General features: G+C 33.5%; 1 protein-coding gene across 6 annotated transcripts in view; it reads left to right on the plus strand.

Annotated features, from left to right (window-relative positions):
• Window positions 1-19,004, plus strand: part of LOC145266951 (E3 ubiquitin-protein ligase KCMF1-like) — a 139,889-nt gene extending 120,885 nt beyond the window's left edge. For 2 of the 6 annotated variants that reach the window (XM_080122772.1, XM_080122771.1), the window contains 2 exons: window positions 13,957-14,121; window positions 17,757-19,004. In XM_080122772.1, coding sequence (XP_079978898.1) covers window positions 13,957-14,121; window positions 17,757-18,603 — 1,012 coding nt within the window. In that variant the 3' untranslated portion in view covers window positions 18,604-19,004. Of the gene's footprint in view, window positions 1-1,242; window positions 1,348-13,956; window positions 14,122-17,756 lie in introns of all 6 variants that reach the window. The other 4 variants (XM_080122773.1, XM_080122774.1, XM_080122770.1 and 1 more) reach the window with 3 other exon arrangements.
• Window positions 19,005-21,671: the final 2,667 nt, after the last annotated feature.

Raw genomic sequence — 21,671 nt, forward strand, 5'->3', positions numbered from 1 at the left:
TTAACAAAAAAAAAAAAAAAAAAAAGGTACTCTTATTTATTTATATATATATATATATATATATATATATATATATATATAATGTGTGTGTGTAGCGCATGTATATTTCTTTTCAGTAGAAAAAAATAAACCTAAGTAACTGATTGTAAAAAAAAAAAAAAAATTTTTTTTTTTTTTTTTTTTAAATAACAGAATTTGTTTTTATATGAATGTGTTATATACATATAAGCATATTTATGAATTCATCAAAGGTACCTGAGTTTTGTTCACCAGATCAGCTGGGATTTTTATCAAATTCTAATTTATTCTGTAGATGAAACCTGGGTACCTCTTTAATGGATACCTAAATTTTTAGTCCCCCCATGAATAAATGTTTCTTAACAACAAATTCCTTTACATAAAGAGCTTGATGGAAAACAAAAGCATGTTAATTATAGGTGTTGTAATTTTTTTTTTATATTTCGCACTATCCTCCACCCTTTATCGAAGTATGTATTTGTGATATATGATGAATTGCTCAAATGTTGTATATGAAAACTCAAATGTTCATAGATGTTTTTCGTATTTTTAGCTAGGATTATGTTTCTACCAGCAAATTTTTTTTTTTTTTTTTTTTTTTTACACTTCTGGCAAAATAAAACTGTATTTAAGAATATTGTTTTTTAATTATATAATTTTGTCTTGTATTAGATTGATTTTTTTCTTGTTAACTCTTAATGCTTATTCATGTAATTCCCCTCAACTTTTTCAGGACTTGTCAGTCATTAAAAAAAACCTCACTCATAAAACGTATTATTTTATTTGACTAATTTTAAAAACTGAATCTGAGGGGAGGATAACCGTTATGCTAATAATACCAGTTATAATATAGGTGATAGCTTGGTTTTGTTCAAACACCAAAGTAACGTAAGAACTTTGTAGTCTAGATCCTCTCATGGTCCTGGATCAGTTAAGGCTAAATTACACATAGTATCCTTCTAAATAGATAATGGGTAACTTCTTTATTGTTTCATGTCTTTTTTTTTTTTTTTTTTTTTTTTTTTTTTTTTTTTTTTTTTTTTTTTTTTTTAAATAAAATCCTGAACCTCAGTAATAGTGTGAATGAAGGCCTTTTATTCATCATTGACCTGACAAACCTACTAATAAAAATAATTTTAAAGAAATGAGGTTCTCTCTCTCCTTCTTCTCACTCGGTAAAAAAAGGGGTCCTAATATGCCCTCTTATGGTTATTCTAATTTCAGTCGGATCGATGGCGCGATGGCCACGACGCAGTCAGTAAATGCGTCGTCTACAGGTGGAGTCCAATCTTGGTCGCGGTTTCAATCCTGGCTGGCGCCTGACCACGGGTAATAATCGATGCTACACCGTCGGGTGAAGGTGTTTTAATTCCCTATACAACCCCCCCTCCTTCCTCTCCCAGCCAAGAAAAAAAAAATAAAAAAAGACCCACCCTGGAGTGGGAATTACAACTTTGCAGATAGGTGCGTGCACACACATACACATACACTAGATATCTATCTCCATTTATCTCTTTTTCTCTCTCTCTCAAATTTTATTGTTAGTCTTGAGTTTAGCCAGACCAAACTAAAAGGCCAAGATTGCTTTTGAACGGTGTATAGCTAACTGTATTTAGAAATAAGGAGATTGGGGAAGGGGGTATAAAATATTTTTCAGTAAATTATCTCCACTTTTAGTGTTTCTCGTAGGCAATATCAAACCTTAATCATATGAAAATTCAAGTAAATTCTCTCTTTCTCCTCTCATAGGTGAAGGGAAAAATCTAGAGTTTGGTTAGAATATGTAGATTTTTAGGTGGTCTGTTTAGATTGTATATGAGCAAGGAACTAAAAAATATTAAAATCTACTAAATCATAGATATGAAATAAACATAAACTGTAAACCCTGAATAAATTTAATTTTAGAATAACTACTAATCAATAATTGGAAAAAATCTAGTAACACCAAGTAACAAAAAAAGAAATGAAAGACTTGTGCAAGTGTTGTAATATAAATCGTATGTATTAATGTTAAAAAGAGCAACAAAACTAAGATCTAGCCATAGTTAAAGAATCACGTTATGTTCTTACAACGAATACTTTTGCAATAGCAGTTAGAAAATTCTTCTAATTTTGAAGAATGCTTTATGCTAAACGGAAAAGCTTATTTTTCCTAAACCTGAAGCATATATGGAATTTCAAACTGAACCTTTCAACTGTCAAAAGACAGTCACTTAGAACTAGTTGTTAATGAACGCCTTTATCCGTTGTATCATGGATGTAAGTAATTAACATAATTATGAATAAGGAGAAGCTACACTTGATTTTAAAAAGGATTCCGTTTAAAATTTAGTAATAGGTTTTCGAATTTGAGATAAAAATCGTCAGGTTAAAGATACAGCCTCAGCCAAAACGTTTTGAAAGTAACAACCAAGATGAGAATAGTAGTCCAAATAATCCAAATTAATAATCTTCATCTAAAAAAAATTCTGAAACATAGTTTAAAAAATAAAAAAATGGAGTTGAAAATGTCGGCCAGTGGAAGCATCTTGAAAATGAAAAATATAGAATAAACACTGTTTTTAAAAACACTTTTAGATGCAAATTAAACAAAATTAATTTTCTTTCTTGTTGGTCCTCCTTCTTTTGCTCTCTCACCATACATTCTAACAAATTATTTATAAAAAAAAGAAAAATGCATCTTAAGGGTTTCAAAATAACAAAAAAAATATAAATACATTCTTGCAGATTATTATTTCAAAGACAAGACAGATAAAAAGGGGGGTTCATCAAAGTTTTCTCAAAACATTTATCCCCCCCCACCTCTCCTTCTCCCTTTTTCTCCTTTATAATTTTTTTTTTTTTTTTTTTTTTTTTCACCCTCCCTTGTAAGTATGAATCTGGGTGAGTCTGCTTAGTTTTTTTTTTTTTTTTTTTTTTTTTTTTTTATGAGCCTTACTGTTTTTATAACCATTCTTTCGACTTTTTTATGCAAGCTTTGCAACACGTAAATACACGATATGCTACTTTTTTTTTTACTGCCAAACATCCCCTCTCAACCAGTGTATAATTAGTGTCTATATATATATATATATATATATATATTATTTGTATATAATTTTATATTCTAATTAACATAACAATAGTTCTCAAAATAGTATTAAACTTATTAGTTTATTTATGTATATTTTTTATTATTTGTATATTAGTAAAAATGGTGCTAATGCAGAGAGTGATCCGCGCTATTTTTTAAATCGTATTTCCACGTTTAATTAAAGTTTTGTTTTTTATTAAATTTTATGACAAAACATCCTCCACTCCATGTTAAGAATGGCTTTTTAAATAATGTTATTATTTCAGCACGGATCACTCTCTGCATGAGTACCGTAAAAATAGTAAATTGATTCTTTCTACATTCCTTATTGAGAAGTTATATTTTCTAATAGAGAGCCATGAATTTAACAGCTGTCCGGTTTGTAAATCTCTGAAAAAGCTACATGGTAAACAGCTGATGATCCACATTGTCTATTTAAGTTGAGGTCCCTTTTTCTCCACTCTTATACAGTTGAATTCCCTTTTCTTAATGTTGATTTTCTAGCAGAAAGTTGACTTATGCAAGTATATCTACCACACGTTTTAGGAATTTAAACTGCATTTTAAAAAATTTGAGTGTTTATTTATAAAATACTCCAAGCTTCTTTAGATATAAGGGGTGCCTTCAATAAGTTTCCAGACTTTTTTCATATGGGCACTTCTATTGATTGAAGAAAACAACCAAACAAAAGAAATAACAAATACGAAGTAATCTCCTCCGGTTGCAATGCGCTTGTTATACTGTTCGTTGTCACCACCTCTTTCCTCTTAATTGCTTATAACAGCATCTAAGGTTTTCTTTGAGCTTAGGGAATAACCAAAAGTCACGGAGAAAGGTCTGCACTATGGGGGAGGGTAAAGAATTGTCTTGATGCCAATCTGGGTCAAATAGTCTGTGACAAGGATGAAGTTGTGAACTGGTGCATTGTCCAAACTTTGCACAAATCTTCCACATCTTCAGTTCCTCACAAATAATTGTTTGTACAGTTCCCACACTGACATCAAACTGAACTTAATGTTTCTATAGACACACGACGGTCCTTATCCATGAAATTCTTTATTTGGCCAATCAACTCCGGTGCTCTGACTTCCTTACTCCTCTCACCACCTCTCACAGACTCCCTGCCTTCCTTATGCTACTCAAAAACTGATACTTGATTCATGCAAGATAGTCCAAAAGCAGTTTGAAGCATTCCATATGTTTTTGTGCCATTTTTTCCAAGTGTAAAACAATTTTATTGCATATTGTTCATCTAACTTCATATCCAGATTGCATTTTTGAAATTCACCAGTTGTGAAAACCAGACTTTAGTAGGGCGTGTTCCAATTCTTGCAGTAGTTGTTCATTTGAACCTGAAATGATAAAAATGGGTCAATTATCTACAATTTAAAATGCCTGTACAAAAAGTCTGGAAACTTATTGAAGGAACCTCATTTTATAGACACTTATGAAATGCATGCCAAAGTATATACACTCTTCTGACTGGTTTTTATAATCAAACAACAGCTTGTTAAATCAACAAAGTTTTATTTATTTTACAAAATGATATGACAAGCGAAAGAGTTCGGGTCAGTATGGGGGTTGGTGTGTGTGACTGGTCGATCAAATGATGTCAGAAGTGTCACTGGCTTCGCTCGCTTCTCTGTCTTTGTTTTTCTATTTACATTGTCCACATTCCTAAATTGGGATTTAATTGTTCATTTTTATCTTAGATTTGTAATACTTTTAGTAATTTCAGTCTAGAGTTAAATATTTCTCTCTTTTTCATGATCTTGATTCTTTGATCCGAATGTAGGGTTGACGTCATCACCAGCAATCCAATTTACAACTGGTTTTGCCCGGATCTCTTACTTTTCAGTGTTGTTGGTCACCTATGCAACAAAATATGCTTTACTAATATTTATGATGGAGTAACATTTTTACAATCTGTGAGGGATGATAATTTCTTTTGATCCCTGTCTCGTGAATTTTTGCAGATTCAAAACAAAGGCAAAACCTGACTCTTGAATTATTTTTTTTACATAGGAGTCCCCACTTATCAAGGCCCGGAGGCCACTCGAGGATAAGGGTTAATGGGTATACATTAGTCAATGTGATTATAGCGTAGTAATCATAAGTAGTCGGAATTTTGTAAATTGGATTACTTAGGACGGTTCATCAAGAATTTGTTTACATTAGATTTGAAGACAATCAAATTGTAATCAGTTGGGAAGCAGGCAAACGGGAGAAAGTTCCATAGGTGTGCAGTTCTAAGAAAGAAACTTTGTTCATGGAATCTACATGTAGGTTTAGGCACAGCTAAAAAGTGTGGGAAATTATTGAAAATGGTTTTGGCTAGACGGGTGTTTTTTGTGAAAGCTTGACGGGGGAGGGGGGAACCATTGCTTGAAGCTCAGACAAGCACTTGCCATAAAAATAACGATAAAAAATAGACAGGCTTGAAATGTCTCTTCTGTGAAAAAGAGAAAAAGGCATCCCCCACCAAGCTACGAAGTCTATTTTGTACTCTATCAAGGCAAGATAAGTTGCTTCTTGTAGTTCCTGCCCAGAAGTATGTAATAAAATGTATAAAAGTATAAATAGGCCTACTAGACTACTCAAGGATAAGGGTTAATGCGTGTACGGTAGTCAATGGGACAACATCATAGTAATTGTTAGTGGAAATTTGATAAATTGGATTCCTTAAGGAGATGGTGCATCGAGAACTTGTTTACATTGGACTTAAAGACCACCATATTGTAGTCGGATAGAAAGGGGGGAAGCAGAAGAGTTCCACAGGCATGCAGTTCTCAGAAAGAAGCTTTGTTCATGGAATCTACATTTAGGCACAGATAAAGAGTGGAGGAAACTATTGGTAGTGGTTTCAGTTAGACAGGTGTTTTTCATAAAAGTTTGGCAGGGGGGGGGGGGCATAGATTGGAACTCAGACGAGGTTTAGGGTTTAGTTTTCCTAGTCTTGAAAGATCTTTGCATGATGCAAAACTTTGTTTCTTGAACTCAATTTTGAATGAGGCTTTCTTAGGAATGGGCTGATAGTTTGATTGTCCCACTTATTTTATGTGGCTTCATCTACCATCACCTTATTATTAGTAGTGACATTGTCTGCATTTTGCTTGTAGTGACAAATACATAGCAGTTTCATCAAGAAAACAATAACACTTGTTTTGTGGTTCGCATGTTTATTTTTATAATCGATCAATGCTTCAGTTCAGTCTCGAAAAACAAAGGATACCCCTGTTGGGGCAGTTGCACATGTAATTGTGAGGCAAGGGTCACACAATCCCTAACCCTAACCTCTCCGGAATCGACAGTGTTTGGGTCCAGTGGCAAGGAGAAGACTAGGATGACTGGAAACAATGCCGAGATTAGCAGAGAGCACATACAGCACCTGGAAGTCGCAAATGGTCACCAGGCTCAACGTTGCTTAACTTCAGTGATTCAGCAGGAACCGGTCTGTCAACGTGATTGGGCCATATATTTTTATAAACTTGTGCAATCAAAACATTTGATGAAACAAGTTTTCTTTTTAGCCACCTTATAATTCAAAGCGTTATTATATACGGGTGATCATCTCTCAAGTGACTGCTGAGGAAATTATCTCTCTCTCTCTCTCTCTCTCCCCTCCCACGCACACACGTATTTGTGTCAAAGCTTTTAGCAGTAAATGATTTTAAACAAAACACTGGCTAAGAGATGAGGTGACACATAGAGGATGTTAGCACAGGCGTCTCCAGGATCCACACTAGTGCTTTCTTTTTTATTGTTTTTTATATACTATTATTTTTTATTTTTTATGGAAATTGCTTGAGACAAAGCATGAAGCCACTTCATGTAAGAAGCTAACAAGAACAAAGATGATTATCGCAAAGACGGGAAATGCCTATTGACCTTAGTCTTGAAAAGACATGGTTAAAGTAAATTTTCGTGGGATAACTCTGGTTGCCACCTCTAGGGGACATTATAGGGGTAAAATTGCCTCCAAATCGTTCGCTCGTGGAAGGGGGCCCTGCATACTCGGCTTGTTTCTGTCTAAAACAACATATTTTTAAAAAATTGACCTGTCGACTTTATCTTAACAAGCACCGAATTTTCAATCTGAAGTATGCCGGTGCATGTAGCTGTAAATGCCTGCTGGACGTCTCGACTAAATTGACACTTTACCAAAGTATGTCAAACTTTTTTGGCTAACATATGATTGATCGAGACAGTTTTAATAGCCACTGCTGGCTGGTTACTTTTGAGTTGCAGTTTATTTTCTTACAGAATGTTAAGAATTAGTTTTGTAATGATTGTAGTATGGGTGCATGTGCTTCATCAAAAATCAGGGAGGAGGGGAGTATGCTTTGCAATAATGTTCATGTGAAGTATGAATTGGAAAAGTTAATAGAAAAAACGTCTCAATCTGGTAAGTTAAAAACAAAAAAGAACATTGGTAAAGAAAAAGAATGTCTCATGGAAATAAGGTGAAGGATTTCTTTCCAAGTTTATTTTAGATGGTGAGGGGATTGTCGGACTTGCTTTCTGCTTTCTTTTAAACACTTGAAATGGTTTTGTTTGGCAGTTTGTGTTTTTACTCTTGCATGACTGAAGATATATATATATATATATATATATATTAGTGATCGGGAGGATTCTAAAATTTTTCCTGATTCCAGTACAATTACTTTTTTTTTTTTTTTTTTTTTTTTTTTTTTTTTTTTTCATCCCCCCAAGTATGCAGGTTTTTGTGGGAGTGGGGGATTACTGTAAAACCTATGAAAAATATGCATATGTTTTTGCAGATGCAAAAATACACTTGTGGGTGTGACTTACAGATTTTAGTTTTACTGGTGGTTCAAAACCAATAAATATTTCACCAATAATACGAGCCATGGAAAATTAAGTTTTAAATAAAAGCGAAGAAATAAAGCAATAAAAAGAATCATTTTGCCGATCAGAAAATAGGTACAAATTTTTCAGATACCGATTCCAATACTCCGAAAGGTTTCAATTTTTTTTTTTTTTTTTTTCCCCCCAATTCTCTATAATCTTATTACTTGTCCCAACACTAACATATATATATATATATATATATATATATATATATATATAGATGTGTGTGTGTGTGTGTGGTACATACACACTGGTATTTATTATAGAGTGGAGGATTCTGGCCTGATAAAATAACCGGGGGAGGGGGGGGCTCTGAATGAGGTTTATAAAACTAATCGTTAACTCCTTCCTATCTTTTAATACATTAAAATAAGATTAGGAAAAAGATAGAAAACAAAACTAGTAAAAGATACCAAAACTTTTTTTTTTTTTTTTAGCATTTTCCTGGTGATTGCTTTGCTTTTCAGCGGCTTGTTGTATGCAGGGATATATATATATATATATATACATACATATATATATATATCATTACCTTTCAGATATCATTTGAATCTATTACTCTTTTTTCTCTTTCATTTTTATACCTTAATTTTTTTCTTTTTTTTTTTTTTTTTTTTTACCTTCCAATGTTTAAAAATATGCCTAATTAAAATCTATTGTTTCGTTTTAGAACAGAGTTAATCTTTTTAGATTTCTGAAAAATGCTAAAATATTTTACTTAGTAATTAATTTATTTTACTGCGGACTATTATGATCATCTTTCTTACCTGTTTTTCCACAACGTTTCGGCCAACTATTCCTCTGGCCTTCGTCAGATGGTAACCGTGACAGAATAGGAACTCCGAATCTCCTAACTGCCATCCATAGTTGTCGTTTCACCACGTTTTGGCCAAGTAAGCTTCTGACGAAGGCCAGAGGAATAGTTGGCCGAAATATCGTGAAACAGCATTTAAGAAAGATGAGGATGATAGTTTGCAATAACATAAATTAATAAATAATACTCATCTCAATAATGAATTCTAATTAAATATTAAATAATATATTTTACTTAGGTTTAAATCCCTGTATATCATTTTTATATATATATATATATATATATATGCTTTTTGTTTTACATAAACATTTATGTTGCTACACCTTCATGAGCATGTTTCAGTCAACCAATTAAAAGTAATTAGAGACCTCTTCAGGCTTATACAAAAGGACTTTAATATTTTGTATAAGCAATATTATCTGAAGAGGTTTCTAGTTACTTGTAACTATCTGACTGAAACATGCTCATGAATGTGTAGCGACATTGTTTTTGTGCAACAAATAAAAAGCATATCTTGTCTTACTTCAGTATTGAGCCATTTTGTTTGAACCTCGTTAAAATTTCATTAGTTGCTTCATCTTTGGAAAATATTAACCTGGAATAATTATATATATATATATATATATATACTAGCATTTCAGCCCGGCGTTGCCCGGGTGTTTGGAGGTGTATGTTGAGCAAAAAAAAAAAAAAAAAAAAAGCAGTCAATTTTTTTTAACCTTGACCCCTATTAGGACCCCTTAACATTTATTGTCTTGGGCTCAAATCACGTTATTAAGTTAGATCCATGTCCAAGGAACCTATATCTAAAATTTCAAGTGTTTAGACCCAAAATTGTCGGAGGAGTTTGGTAGAGTTCTCAAAGGTAAAATCGTTGAATTTTGACCCCTTAACAGCCAAATTTCTGTCCGAAATCTGATCACAAAGATTTTCCCAAATCTCAGTACCCTGTATATCAAATTTCAAGTCTGTAGACTTAAAATTGAGTTATTGCGTAGGGAAATGTATACAGACACACACATACAGACACGTTCACTTTATAGATGTATAGATAGATTAAACAAAAATATTATATACGTATACATAAATATATATGGAAACAATTTTGTGTTTACTGTAAACTTTTTACGCAAATATTATGCAAGTATAAATCATGTAGAATATCTGCATGAATATAATTACAGGTAATAGTTAACTAAAGATGATTATCCCATAAGAAAACCGAAAAAACTAATAGGGAATTAAGATGAATGTTTAAAAGAATTAGCTAGATCTTTTGCTAGTGAATGCAATTCCATAACCCATATATAAGGGAATTGTATTTTCTTTTTAAATAAATAGAAAAGAGGGTTTTTTATATGAATATCAATACACACAAAAGAAAAACGAATTCATAGGAGTGTATGTATATATATATATATATATATATATACTTCATTTACTCACATAAAATTAATATACGAAAGTATAGATTTATGCGTAAACTTTAAGTATTTACTTCAAAAGTGCTCAATACGTAGGTAGAGCTAGTTAGTTATAAAATATATATGGCGATTAAGCTACGCTGAATATTACACTTATGCCTGAAGAGTCCTAGAGTGGATGAAACGCGGAATATTCAGTGTAGCTTAATCACCATATATATTTTATAACTAACTAATATATATATATATAGAGAGAGAGAGAGAAAGAGAGAGAGCAGATGTGTTTAACCAATAAACTCTTAAACTACTGGTCACATAAAATTAAAATTAACACAAAATAGTAATCAAACACCAAGGATGGTTTGTAACAGATAAAATCTTTGTTTGGATGGATGAGTAATGTATATAAAAATGTCGGCAAGTTGAAATGCCGAATGTTAACATCAACTTGCCGACATATTTTTTATTAGTTTAGTGCATACGCAAATTCAATCATAATCATAGCTAGAAGTCATTTAATTTTAAAATCTTTCTCATTTATCTGTTGGGTTAGCTGAAACGGTACGGAACCCTGCTGGAGCGCTAAATGTTTTGGTTTCAATTCTAGCTGATGGCACCCAAGTCATTTTTTTTTAAACTTGAAATCGGTACTATATATTAGGTACAGTATAATATTCAATAGAGAATTAGCTCTGTAATAATATTAGGTTGGTGCAAAAACAATATCGTTTCTCACATATGTTACTTTTATATATGATTTCTGAATTAATTCATTGAGATATATATATATATATATATATATAAAGAGAGCCATGTTATATATCATTTTGAAGCATTTTTTTTTTTTCGCTCAATCGAACTGTTATTCGTTATCGTTCTCGATCTCTCCATTCATTTTTTTTTTTTTTTTTTTTTTTTTTTTTTTTTTTTCTTTTTTTTTTTTTTTTTTTTTCATACTTTTTGACAGCATAGACAAAATTCAAATCCACACAATTTTCTTGTTCCAGTTCAAACTAGGTCGAAAAGCTGCTGAGACAGCTCGTGATATGAATGATGCATTTGGCTCAAGAACCACTCACGAATGGTGGTTCAAGAAATTTTGCAATGGTGACGAGTCTCAAAGATGAAGACGGTCACAGCCAGCCAACCGTGGTTGATAACAAACATTTGAAAGCCTTAATTGAAGTTTATCCTCACAAAACCACCTGAGGTCAACCACTGAACAGTCGTTCGCCATTTAAAGCAAATCAGGAAGTAAAAAAAGTTGGATAAATGGGTGCCGGATGAATTGAACGATAATCAAAATAAAAATCATTTTGAGGTGTCTTCTACGCTCATTCTGTGCAACAAAAACTACCCATTTCTCGAGCGTATTGTGGCATGTGATAAGCGAATCGTCTATGGCAATCAGCAACATTCGACACAGTGGTTGGATGCTGCAAAAGTTCCACAACACTTCCCAAAACCAAAATTGCATAAAAAAAAAGGGTTATGGTACCGTTTGGTGGTCTGCGGCTGGTCTCATCTATCACAGCTTCTTGAATCCGAGCGAAACGATTACGGTGGAAAAGTACTGCCGACAAATTGAAGCTCCAATGTATGTGTCCAAGATTGGTCAATATGAAGCGACCAATTCTTCTCTATGACAACGCTCACCCGCATGTTACTCAACCGACCCTACAGAAGCTGAACAAATTGGGCGACAAGACTCCGCCTCAGCCGCCATGTTCACCAGACCTCTTGCCCACTGATTATCACTTTTTCAAACATCTCGACAAATTCCAGTGCAAAAAATGCTTCAAAAACTAAGATGATGCCAAATCTGTCTTCAAGGACTTCATCGCTTTTAGAACTCTGGATTTCTATGCTAAGGGGATAAATAAACTTGTTTCTCACAGGCAAAAATGTGTCAATTCTAATGGTTCTTATTTCAGTTAAGTTTATTATAAAAGGTGTTATCTTTTGAAGTTGAATGTCAAAAAACGGCATTATTTTTGCACCAACTTAAATTCATGCAGATTGGAATTAATTATATTTTATGACCGGCAAGATTGGGAACCCCATTGCTACATAAAACGTGATATATTACCCCTCTCTCTTACTACACAAAAAATAACACGCTATCGTATTAATACATAGATGAATGTTTAAAAGAATATGCAAATTAGTTACATCTTTTGCTAGTGAATGCAATTCCACGACCCATATTTTCTTTGAAAGTTTTGTATTTTCTTTTTAAATAAATAGAAAAAGGGGTTTTAATATGAATTTCAATACACAAAAAAAAAAGATTTATAGTTTATATTTTCTTGTTTTTTTATTTTACTTCAGTCGAAGTTCACTCAAAGATAAGGGTTAATGAGTGCAGAGTAGTCAATGGGATAATATCGTAATCGTTAGTAGTGGAAATTTGATAAATTAGTTTAAAGAGACAGCTCATAAAAAAACTTGTTTACATTGGACTTGAAAACAACCATATTGCAGTCAGTTGGAAAGCAGGGAAACAAAGAGTTCCACAGGCGTGCAGTTCTAAGAAAGAAGCTTTGTTCATGGAATCTACATGTAAAAATAAATAGTAAATTAATAAAATCTTCACTGGAATTTAGTTTAATATTTATTTATATAAGTACCGTTGTTGAATGTTCATGATCATTAAGTTTTTAACTCATTAGAAAAACAAAAATACAGAAAAATATTTATGATGTACAAAGCGAAGATGTCATATTCCAAAAATCATAAATTGATCAAATAGTTTTTTGTTTATTAATTTTATTTATTGCAAACTATCATCCTCATCTTTTTAGTTTTTTCACGGCGTTTCGGCCAATTATTCCTCTGGCCTTCAACAGGTAGTAACCATGACAGGATAGGAACTCTGAATTTCCTAACTTCATACTCAGCAATTACTGCCATCCATAGATGTTGTCGTCTCACCATGCTTTTTTGGGGCTAAGTAAGCCTCTGGCCGGCTTTGGGTAGGGTTTAAACTGCTATCTTCAGACAATTCTCACCTGGGCCCGTGGCGCAGTGGATAGAAACATTGAATCTTACGGTTCCAGGTGAGAATTTTCTGAAGATAGCAGTTTCAATCCTACCCAAAGCCAGCCAGAGGCTTACTTGGCCACAACGTGATGAGACAACAACTGTGGAAGACAGTAATTGCTGAGAATGAGGTTAGGAAATTCAGAGTTCCTATCCCGTTGCAGTTACCACCTGACGAATGCCAGAGGAACAGTTGGCCGAAACGTCGTGAAACAACAACAAAAAAAAGGTGAGGTTAATAGTCCGCAATAAATAAAATTAATAAATAATACTCATCTCAATCAGTTTTTTTTTTGGTTTTTTACCTAGAAAATAAAATTTTATGGTGAACAAAAAAGACTTGTATGTTGCCATCTTGAAAAAAAACAAGGGCAGATAACTCAACAATAATTTAGACTTGACACTAGCCTTGTAATACTAACAATTTAATATTAATTTAATTAAAAACGGTTTTCTTTATAAAAAATAAACTTGTGATTTTTGGAATATGACCTTTTCAGTCTGTGCATGCATCAAGGAGTTTTCTGAATATTTTTTTTATTTCGGTTGAATTCTGGATAAGCACCATTTACACCCCCCCCCCCATCCCACCCTTATTCTGTTTTCTCCTCTTCCTTTTGCATTTTTCTTTTTTTTTTTTTTTTTTTTTTTTTTGTTTCCCAGATGAAAATCTTGATCCTCTTTGAATTCTAATTTGATCTTGTTCTTTTCAGGCAACAATTAGAACGGCTCCCTAGACGGCAAGCTGAAATTCCCAAGCCCCCAGCTGTCACTACTACTACTACTACTACCACTACCCCAAACAGTTCTTCCACAGAACCACCAAGTGCAGCTAGCTCCAGTAATTCAAATAGCAACTTACAGTTTTTATTACCCAGGTTAGAAGTATATCACTTTTGGTACTTTCTTTCTCTTTCAAAACAAAATTCATCTTTCCTTTGTTTTCGCCTCACGTTTAGCACTCTGTGCTCCCTCTTCTCTTATTTGAGGTGGCAACCCCAACTTTGGCTGTTCTTGTGTTCAGAGTTGGTGCCGCCCTGATGATGGCCACAAATGTCAATGAATCTTATTCCATCAGACCGTTTTTTTTTTTTTTTTTTTTTTTTTTTTTAGTGTATGAATCTTTCTGTTAAACTCTGAGAATCTGCACAGTTTCAAAGAGAACCTTTTATTTAATTGACGGAGGTAGCATGCTCTCGTTTCATCAGCCATGACTGATTAAAAGTCCTGAGGAATTCACAATTGTATGTTTTAGTATTCCTAAGGTTCAGTGTCGTAGTGCATATAAAGTATTTGGTAAAATGTAGTTGTAAAGTTACACTCCTCTAGAGGTAGAAGGTTCAATCCTCAGTGCGGAGCGACACTCAAAATACAATTACAAATTAATTAGGAATTCTATCCGGTCGTGGCTGACAAACCCAAAAGCAACCCCCCCCCCCCACTCCCATTCAAAATTCTGTTCAGAATCCCGAGTTTGACAAATATTTTAGAGTTCAACAAGATACACGTGAAGAAAGTTGGACGTTACTGAAAAGTCAAGAAAAACAACCCTCAAGACGACAACAGTAGTCCGACGAATCAAAATATTCCGAATATATTATTTTTGTTGTTCTTAGTCTTTAAAAACAAAAATATTATTCATCAGACTTAATTACATTCTATTTTTATTATTCTACCTGTTTTTTTATTCTACCTCTTTTTTTATTCTACCTCTTTTTTTATTCTACCTCTTTTTTTATTCTACCTCTTTTTTTATTCTACCTCTTTTTTTATTCTACCTCTTTTTTTATTCTACCTCTTTTTTTATTCTACCTCTTTTTTTATTCTACCTCTTTTTTTATTCTACCTCTTTTTTTATTCTACCTCTTTTTTTATTCTACCTCTTTTTTTATTCTACCTCTTTTTTTATTCTACCTCTTTTTTTATTCTACCTCTTTTTTTATTCTACCTCTTTTTTTATTCTACCTCTTTTTTTATTCTACCTCTTTTTTTATTCTACCTCTTTTTTTTTTTATTCTACCTCTTTTTTTATTCTACCTCTTTTTTTTTTTATTCTACCTCTTTTTTTTTTTATTCTACCTCTTTTTTTTTTTATTCTACCTCTTTTTTTTTTTATTCTACCTCTTTTTTTTTTTATTCTACCTCTTTTTTTTTTTATTCTACCTCTTTTTTTTTTTATTCTACCTCTTTTTTATTCTACCTCTTTTTTATTCTACCTCTTTTTTATTCTACCTCTTTTTTATTCTACCTCTTTTTTATTCTACCTCTTTTTTATTCTACCTCTTTTTTATTCTACCTCTTTTTTATTCTACCTCTTTTTTATTCTACCTCTTTTTTATTCTACCTCTTTTTTATTCTACCTCTTTTTTATTCTACCTCTTTTTTATTCTACCTCTTTTTTATTCTACCTCTTTTTTATTCTACCTCTTTTTTATTCTACCTCTTTTTTTTTTATTCTACCTCAGACCGCTTTCAATTGTCTTCACATTTATCTCTTGCATGAAACATATCGCTGCTTACTCTTTTTATCGCGATGCTCATCGACCAAAAAAATGCTTTGAATAATTGCAGATTTCAAGGATGTTCTGCTAAAATAGTCATATTTCAGAACCTGAAACGCTTGAAGTCCTCAAAATACCATTTTGTTCAGAAATGAATATCCTTTCACATGCATTAATAGTCCTGAATATGACCTTAAACTATATCCGATGGTGAGGCCCCAGCTTGTGGGCTTTGGGGAGTTTGGAGCCATTGCCCCCAGGTCCACTCTGACCCGGAGTGGTAGTACCTGTTAGGGTCCAAATTATGGGTTAAATAGAAACCGACTTAAACAAAAACAAACTTATTCTATTTAAAAAATTTTCTACATCACATTTGTTTTTTTTCTTTTTTATCCCCCTCCGGTATTTAATTGGCTTATATATATATATATATATGCACACACACACACACACTAAACCACTTGTGATTCATAATTTGTTATAAAATTTCCCTTATTTTGTCCTTTAGTCATCACTAGGGCTATGACCAGAGAATATTCTTTTTATTATTTTGATTCTCGAGTATATATTAGTTAATATCTTATATATTTTTAGATAATGATGTGGTTCTCGATTGATTAACCATGTCTATGCCGGATATATACTCGAGAGTCAAAACAATAAGGATATTATCTTGTTAGCTCTAGTCATCACATTCCATGGATGATCTCTCGGACAAGAGGGAGGTGGGGAATTGCCGTTTTTGGGGGTGGGGGGTCGTAATCTATCAATCTAACATTTATCATTGACTTTTTTTTACTTTGAAGTAGCGTTTTCTTTTTGTTTTTTGTTTTTTTTTTTGCTCTTATATCAAGTAGTTTCATGCACTAAGCATGTTTTGTTTTTCCTTTCCAAAACTCAATCATGTTCTGCAAAGTCAAAAACAATTTTTGTCTAGGAAACAATCAAATCAAACACCATGGATAAATATTTGAAAATATAAAGAACTTGAAGCATAAAAACTTTTTTTTATTATTTTTTTATTTTTTTTTTTTTAAATGACTGGATTCAGCATTAAATAACTTGAAAAGAGGGTAGATATGTTTTAACAACCAAACCAAACATTGTAAATAAATATTTGAAGATATAAAATACTTGAAACCTAAAAACTCTCTAAAATTACTAGATTCGTCATTAAATGACTGGAAAACAAAACATCTTTTTATTTATTTATTTTATTTTATTTTTATTCAATCTTCACCCCAAACAAGGCAAGTGCCCCTTTGAAGTAGGGGGCTACTATCGGGGACAATTTGCGGGGTCATTATGAAGGGAGATGAGTAGAAAGATGTTTGTTCGCATTACACTTGAACTTCTGCATATCAGTACAGTTAGGAAAGCAGTATCCAGGAAGGGAGTTCCAAAGACTTGCAGTTCTGGGGAAGAAACTTTTGGAGTAAAAGGCTTTCTTACACCTAGGGATCTCTACTGTAAAGGGGTGGGACTTAGTTGCTTGTCGGATTTGTCGGGGGTAGTTACGTCGAGGAGGTACAAGTGCTTGCGGTTTGTCAGAGCAGCCACCATTAAAGTATTTGTAGAACAGGCAGAGGGATACAACATTTTGTCGATGGGACAGAGGCTGAAGCTTTCTAAACTAAAACTTCTATATCACTATCTTGTCATAAAAAAAATTGTGTGTGTAATCAGGTTATTTCTTCCATCGGAATCTTTTTGGTTTTATAAAAACACTGGAAACTCATCTCAAAGGATTAAAGTTGCCAAATGTGACCAATACATCAGCCAACATTTGGATAGTGTGATCAACATAAACGTTGACGGATGGATCGGTCACATTTTGTATTTTTAAAACTGTTTTTGTTGAGCCATGCTCTTAAATAATTTAAACTTACCCAAGTTCTCACTGTCTCTCTTTTTCTTCTGTGTCTCTCTTTTTTTTCTTTTCATCTTTTTCCATCACAATTCTTTATTTCCTCCCTGTTATCTTTATTTCTTCCTCTTCCGTATAATTGCAGGTGCATGGAGTTTGCATTGTCCGAGGCTGACGAGAGCAACCTGGAAATGGACCATAGTTTGTTTGTCCAGGAAGTTCTTTTGTCGACATTAGCAGATGAACTGCAACCTCAGTTCCTGGAGAAGATGCTGCAATTGGAGATTGGCAGTGGAACGAACCCTGCCGACAAGATGCCTAGCGTTGGGGGTGGCAGTAGCACAAGCGGTAATGGTGGTAACAGTACAGTCAGTGGGGGCGGGACTAGCAGCGGCGGAAACGGTGGGAGCAGCAGCAGCAGTAACGTTAATCAGAAGTCTACAGTGAAAAGTAAGGCTATCCGTCAGAGGCCAGCGGAGAGTTCTTTACACAATCAACCGAAAGGTGGGGGAGGTGGTGGAGGAGGAGGAGGTGGCAGTAGCAGTGGGAATGCAAGTAACAATATCAACAACAATGCTACTGCTGCGATGGGCAGCGGGGCTAGCGGAGGCGGGGGCAACAATGGCAGCGCTACTCAAAATATATCCTTGCTTAAACACCAGATGACGACGACGAGTCAGTCTTCAAATCTTTCTTCTCGTAGCGCATCAGGGACTAGTCCAATCTCTGGGCCCCTCCCCCAGGGTTCCTCCTCACTTACGCAAGCCAACATAGTCTTACTTTCTGGCCAGGCGGGTAACCTTGGGCGGGGATTGAATCCAGGGGGACAGGGTGTGGGCAACATGGTTGGGGGTAATGCTACCCCACAAGCACAGTCCAGATCATCTACCGGCTTGAGGGATGCCTTGGTTAATACGAGCTCGGCCAAGAGGAATATGCTTAAGCATTTAGAAGCTACAAAAGCCTCTGATAGGGAACCGCCGCCACACTAACACTAACCCCTACACACCTCTTCTCCTTGTTGACCCCCTCCCAACTGCCCGCCAGCCAGCAGCCCCACCCTTATCTCAATAAAGAAGAAATTTTTTTTTGTTTTTTTATAATGGCGTACATATTCAGAAAACAAATTTTGTGGTCTTTATTTATTTCCCTGGATGAAAATTCTTGCTTTGCTAGACAAAAAAAAATTTTTAAAAACACTTTGTAGCGGAAACAAAAAAATTTAAAAAAAAAAACAAAACCAAAACAGAATTTAAGAAAAAAAAAAAAGGGCGCAAAGAGTTATTAAAAAAAAAATTGGAACAACTGAAAGTTGACCTGAACTTTGACACCAGATCTTTTTTTATTATTATTTTATATTTTTTTTAATATATAATTTTTTTTTATTTTTTCATTTTTTTTTTATTTTATTTTATTTTTATTTTATTTTTATTTTTTTTTTAGACTTGCTGTGAGCTTTTTTTGTCAAGTTGGCCTGTGATATTTGTATTGTTTTCGCCATGTTATGGCTCCCCTCTCCCCCTGCCCTATTCTCTCAACCACCCGGCCATGTTTACAGAATTAAAAAAAAATTTTTTTTTTTTTAACTTCAATCTTTCACAGTTTCACCAACTGTAGTGTCGACTACAGAATTTCCCCCTGTTACTGGTGTGAATAAGTCACAAAAATATCAATTCTAACTTTTTAGCTTTTTTTTTTTTTTCTTTCTCGAATAATAATAATAATAATACCATTTCTGCGATTCAGTTCTTTTCCAATTTGACAGCATCAGGACGACGGTAGAAGAAATAAAAAAAAAAAAATTTAAATTTAAAAAAATGAAATTAAATCTGGAAAAAAAAAATTTAAAAAAATGAAATAAAATTGAAAATAAAATAAAATTTTTAAAAATCTTCCTATTTTCTCAAACACAATATACACTGATAAGCAAATATAGACACATGCATATGCATACATATTCTTAGGTTCTTGTCCAGAATTCAACATAATAAAATTAAAAAAACAAACAAATTTTTGTCACAAAAAAGTCATATTCCAAAAATCACATAAATAGATCAAATCAAATAGTTTTTTAACTAAAAAAATTCAATTTTGTGAAGAAGCAACACATTGAGTTTTGATCCGGTATGTTTAATAAAGGGAGACAACTTAGTTCTGAGATTTTAAAATTAACATTGTAATATATACAGTAAAATTATATAAAAGGTGATTTTCTTTTTATTTATATATATATATATATATATATATATAAAGAACGGCAGTCTGCGAATGCTGATATCATGAATTCAATCCTAACCATGCTAATGACTGGTGAAGGCTAGAAACATGCATGTCCATGGACATGCTATTTATGCATGTAATAATATTTAATAATAAAAAAATATGTATACTTATTAGGTTAATATTTTTCAGAGATGAAGCAACCAATGAATGTTTGACAAAGTTAATACAAGAGTCCTCAATACTAAAGTAGAGCAAAATATACTTTCTTGTTCTACGCAAGCATTTATGTCACTACACATTCATAAGCATGTTTCAGTCAACCAGGCGATATTGCTTATAAAAAATTAGTCCAATTTTATTTATATATAAAATTCTTGATCAATTTGTGATTTTTGGAATATGACATTTTCGTTCTGACAGATTTGTATATCATAAAGATTTCTCTATTGAGTTGAACTCTGGACTTGCACCCACTCTTGTACTGACTGTACATCAACAATGCTACACTGATGGTAACATGATTATTGACCTCTTTTCTTCAGCGACCACTACTACCTGCCAATCCACCCCTACTGGCCCCTTTCTGTCATCTCTGAGCCATTGGATATAGATTATTTTTAAATACTAGGAGGCGCTAAGGCTAGAGCATGTGATCACGCTATGAGATGAATGTATGAATGGGGTGCGTACATCAAATCATGGATATGCTTCTCCTTCCACCTTAGTCTTTTTGTTTGTTCCATCCACTACTTTTTTTAATGTGTGTGTGTGTACATATGTATAGTGTGTTGTTTTTGTATAGAAATGACCCATGCTCAGTTACGTGTGTGTGTGTGTATATATATATATATATATAGTTATCCACATACAGTACTGTTTTGCTGTTTCACAGCTCATCAGTGCAGCTAGACAGGCAACTACCTCAAGCCAGGGATGAAACCTGACCGCCTGTACGACAGTCAAGGCTCCTAACCATTACATTAATCGGCGGCTGCTGTGCGAGTCGTGAATTAACAATGTTTTGACATCGTCCAAAATACCTAAGCTCGATTTCTTTACACAAAGAGCATCGATTTATACACTAATGGTAATTCGTGCATCACTTCTCAATATGCTCAACTCAAGATGAGGAGCATTATATATATATATATATATATATATATATATATATATATATATATATATGTGTGGATAATATCTTATTATAAACAATAAACTACATCCATTCCGTTGGTCATTGATACGTGCAATTTTTTTCATAAACTCTGGAAATTCAACCCGTTGAAAAATGTTACCAATCTTATTCACCTTTATCTCTTAGAAAATACAGCATTCTTTTTCCATAGACCATTGTTTCCTTGAAATAATTCTTGTTGCTTCAGTCAGTGAAGGGGAAATCCTTATTTTTATCTGTGACCTTTTTAAAACTGACCTAGTGTTTACCTGTGCCCTCATGGGACAGCCGAAAAATAGATGAACAACTTGAGTCAACATTCAATGCAAACTATGCACAACAGTCCGCAGCTGCCAATATAGTCAGCCAGTCTCGGTACCGGCAGTGAACACCATAAACCTGTGGACCAGAGCTAGGTTCGGCATCAGCTTTGATGGTGTGTAAGTACATTTTCACTTGGCCTCCTGGGCATCTTCGTCAATCTTTGAGTGGTTCTGGAACTATTGTTTTGTGGATGAACTCTTCTGGGCATAGCCAAACCAACAAAGTTTCTTGTGAACAGTGGTGACTCTCAATATTCCTTAGCAAAACGGACTGGCTTTTCTGTGTTTATGCAAGCCAAAACTAGCTGATGAAATCAATGTATAATCTTATGTTATATTA

Source organism: Euprymna scolopes, chromosome 42 (genome assembly GCF_053919585.1).
Source record: "Euprymna scolopes isolate OS-2025 chromosome 42, ASM5391958v1, whole genome shotgun sequence".
Lineage (NCBI taxonomy): Eukaryota > Metazoa > Mollusca > Cephalopoda > Sepiida > Sepiolidae > Euprymna > Euprymna scolopes.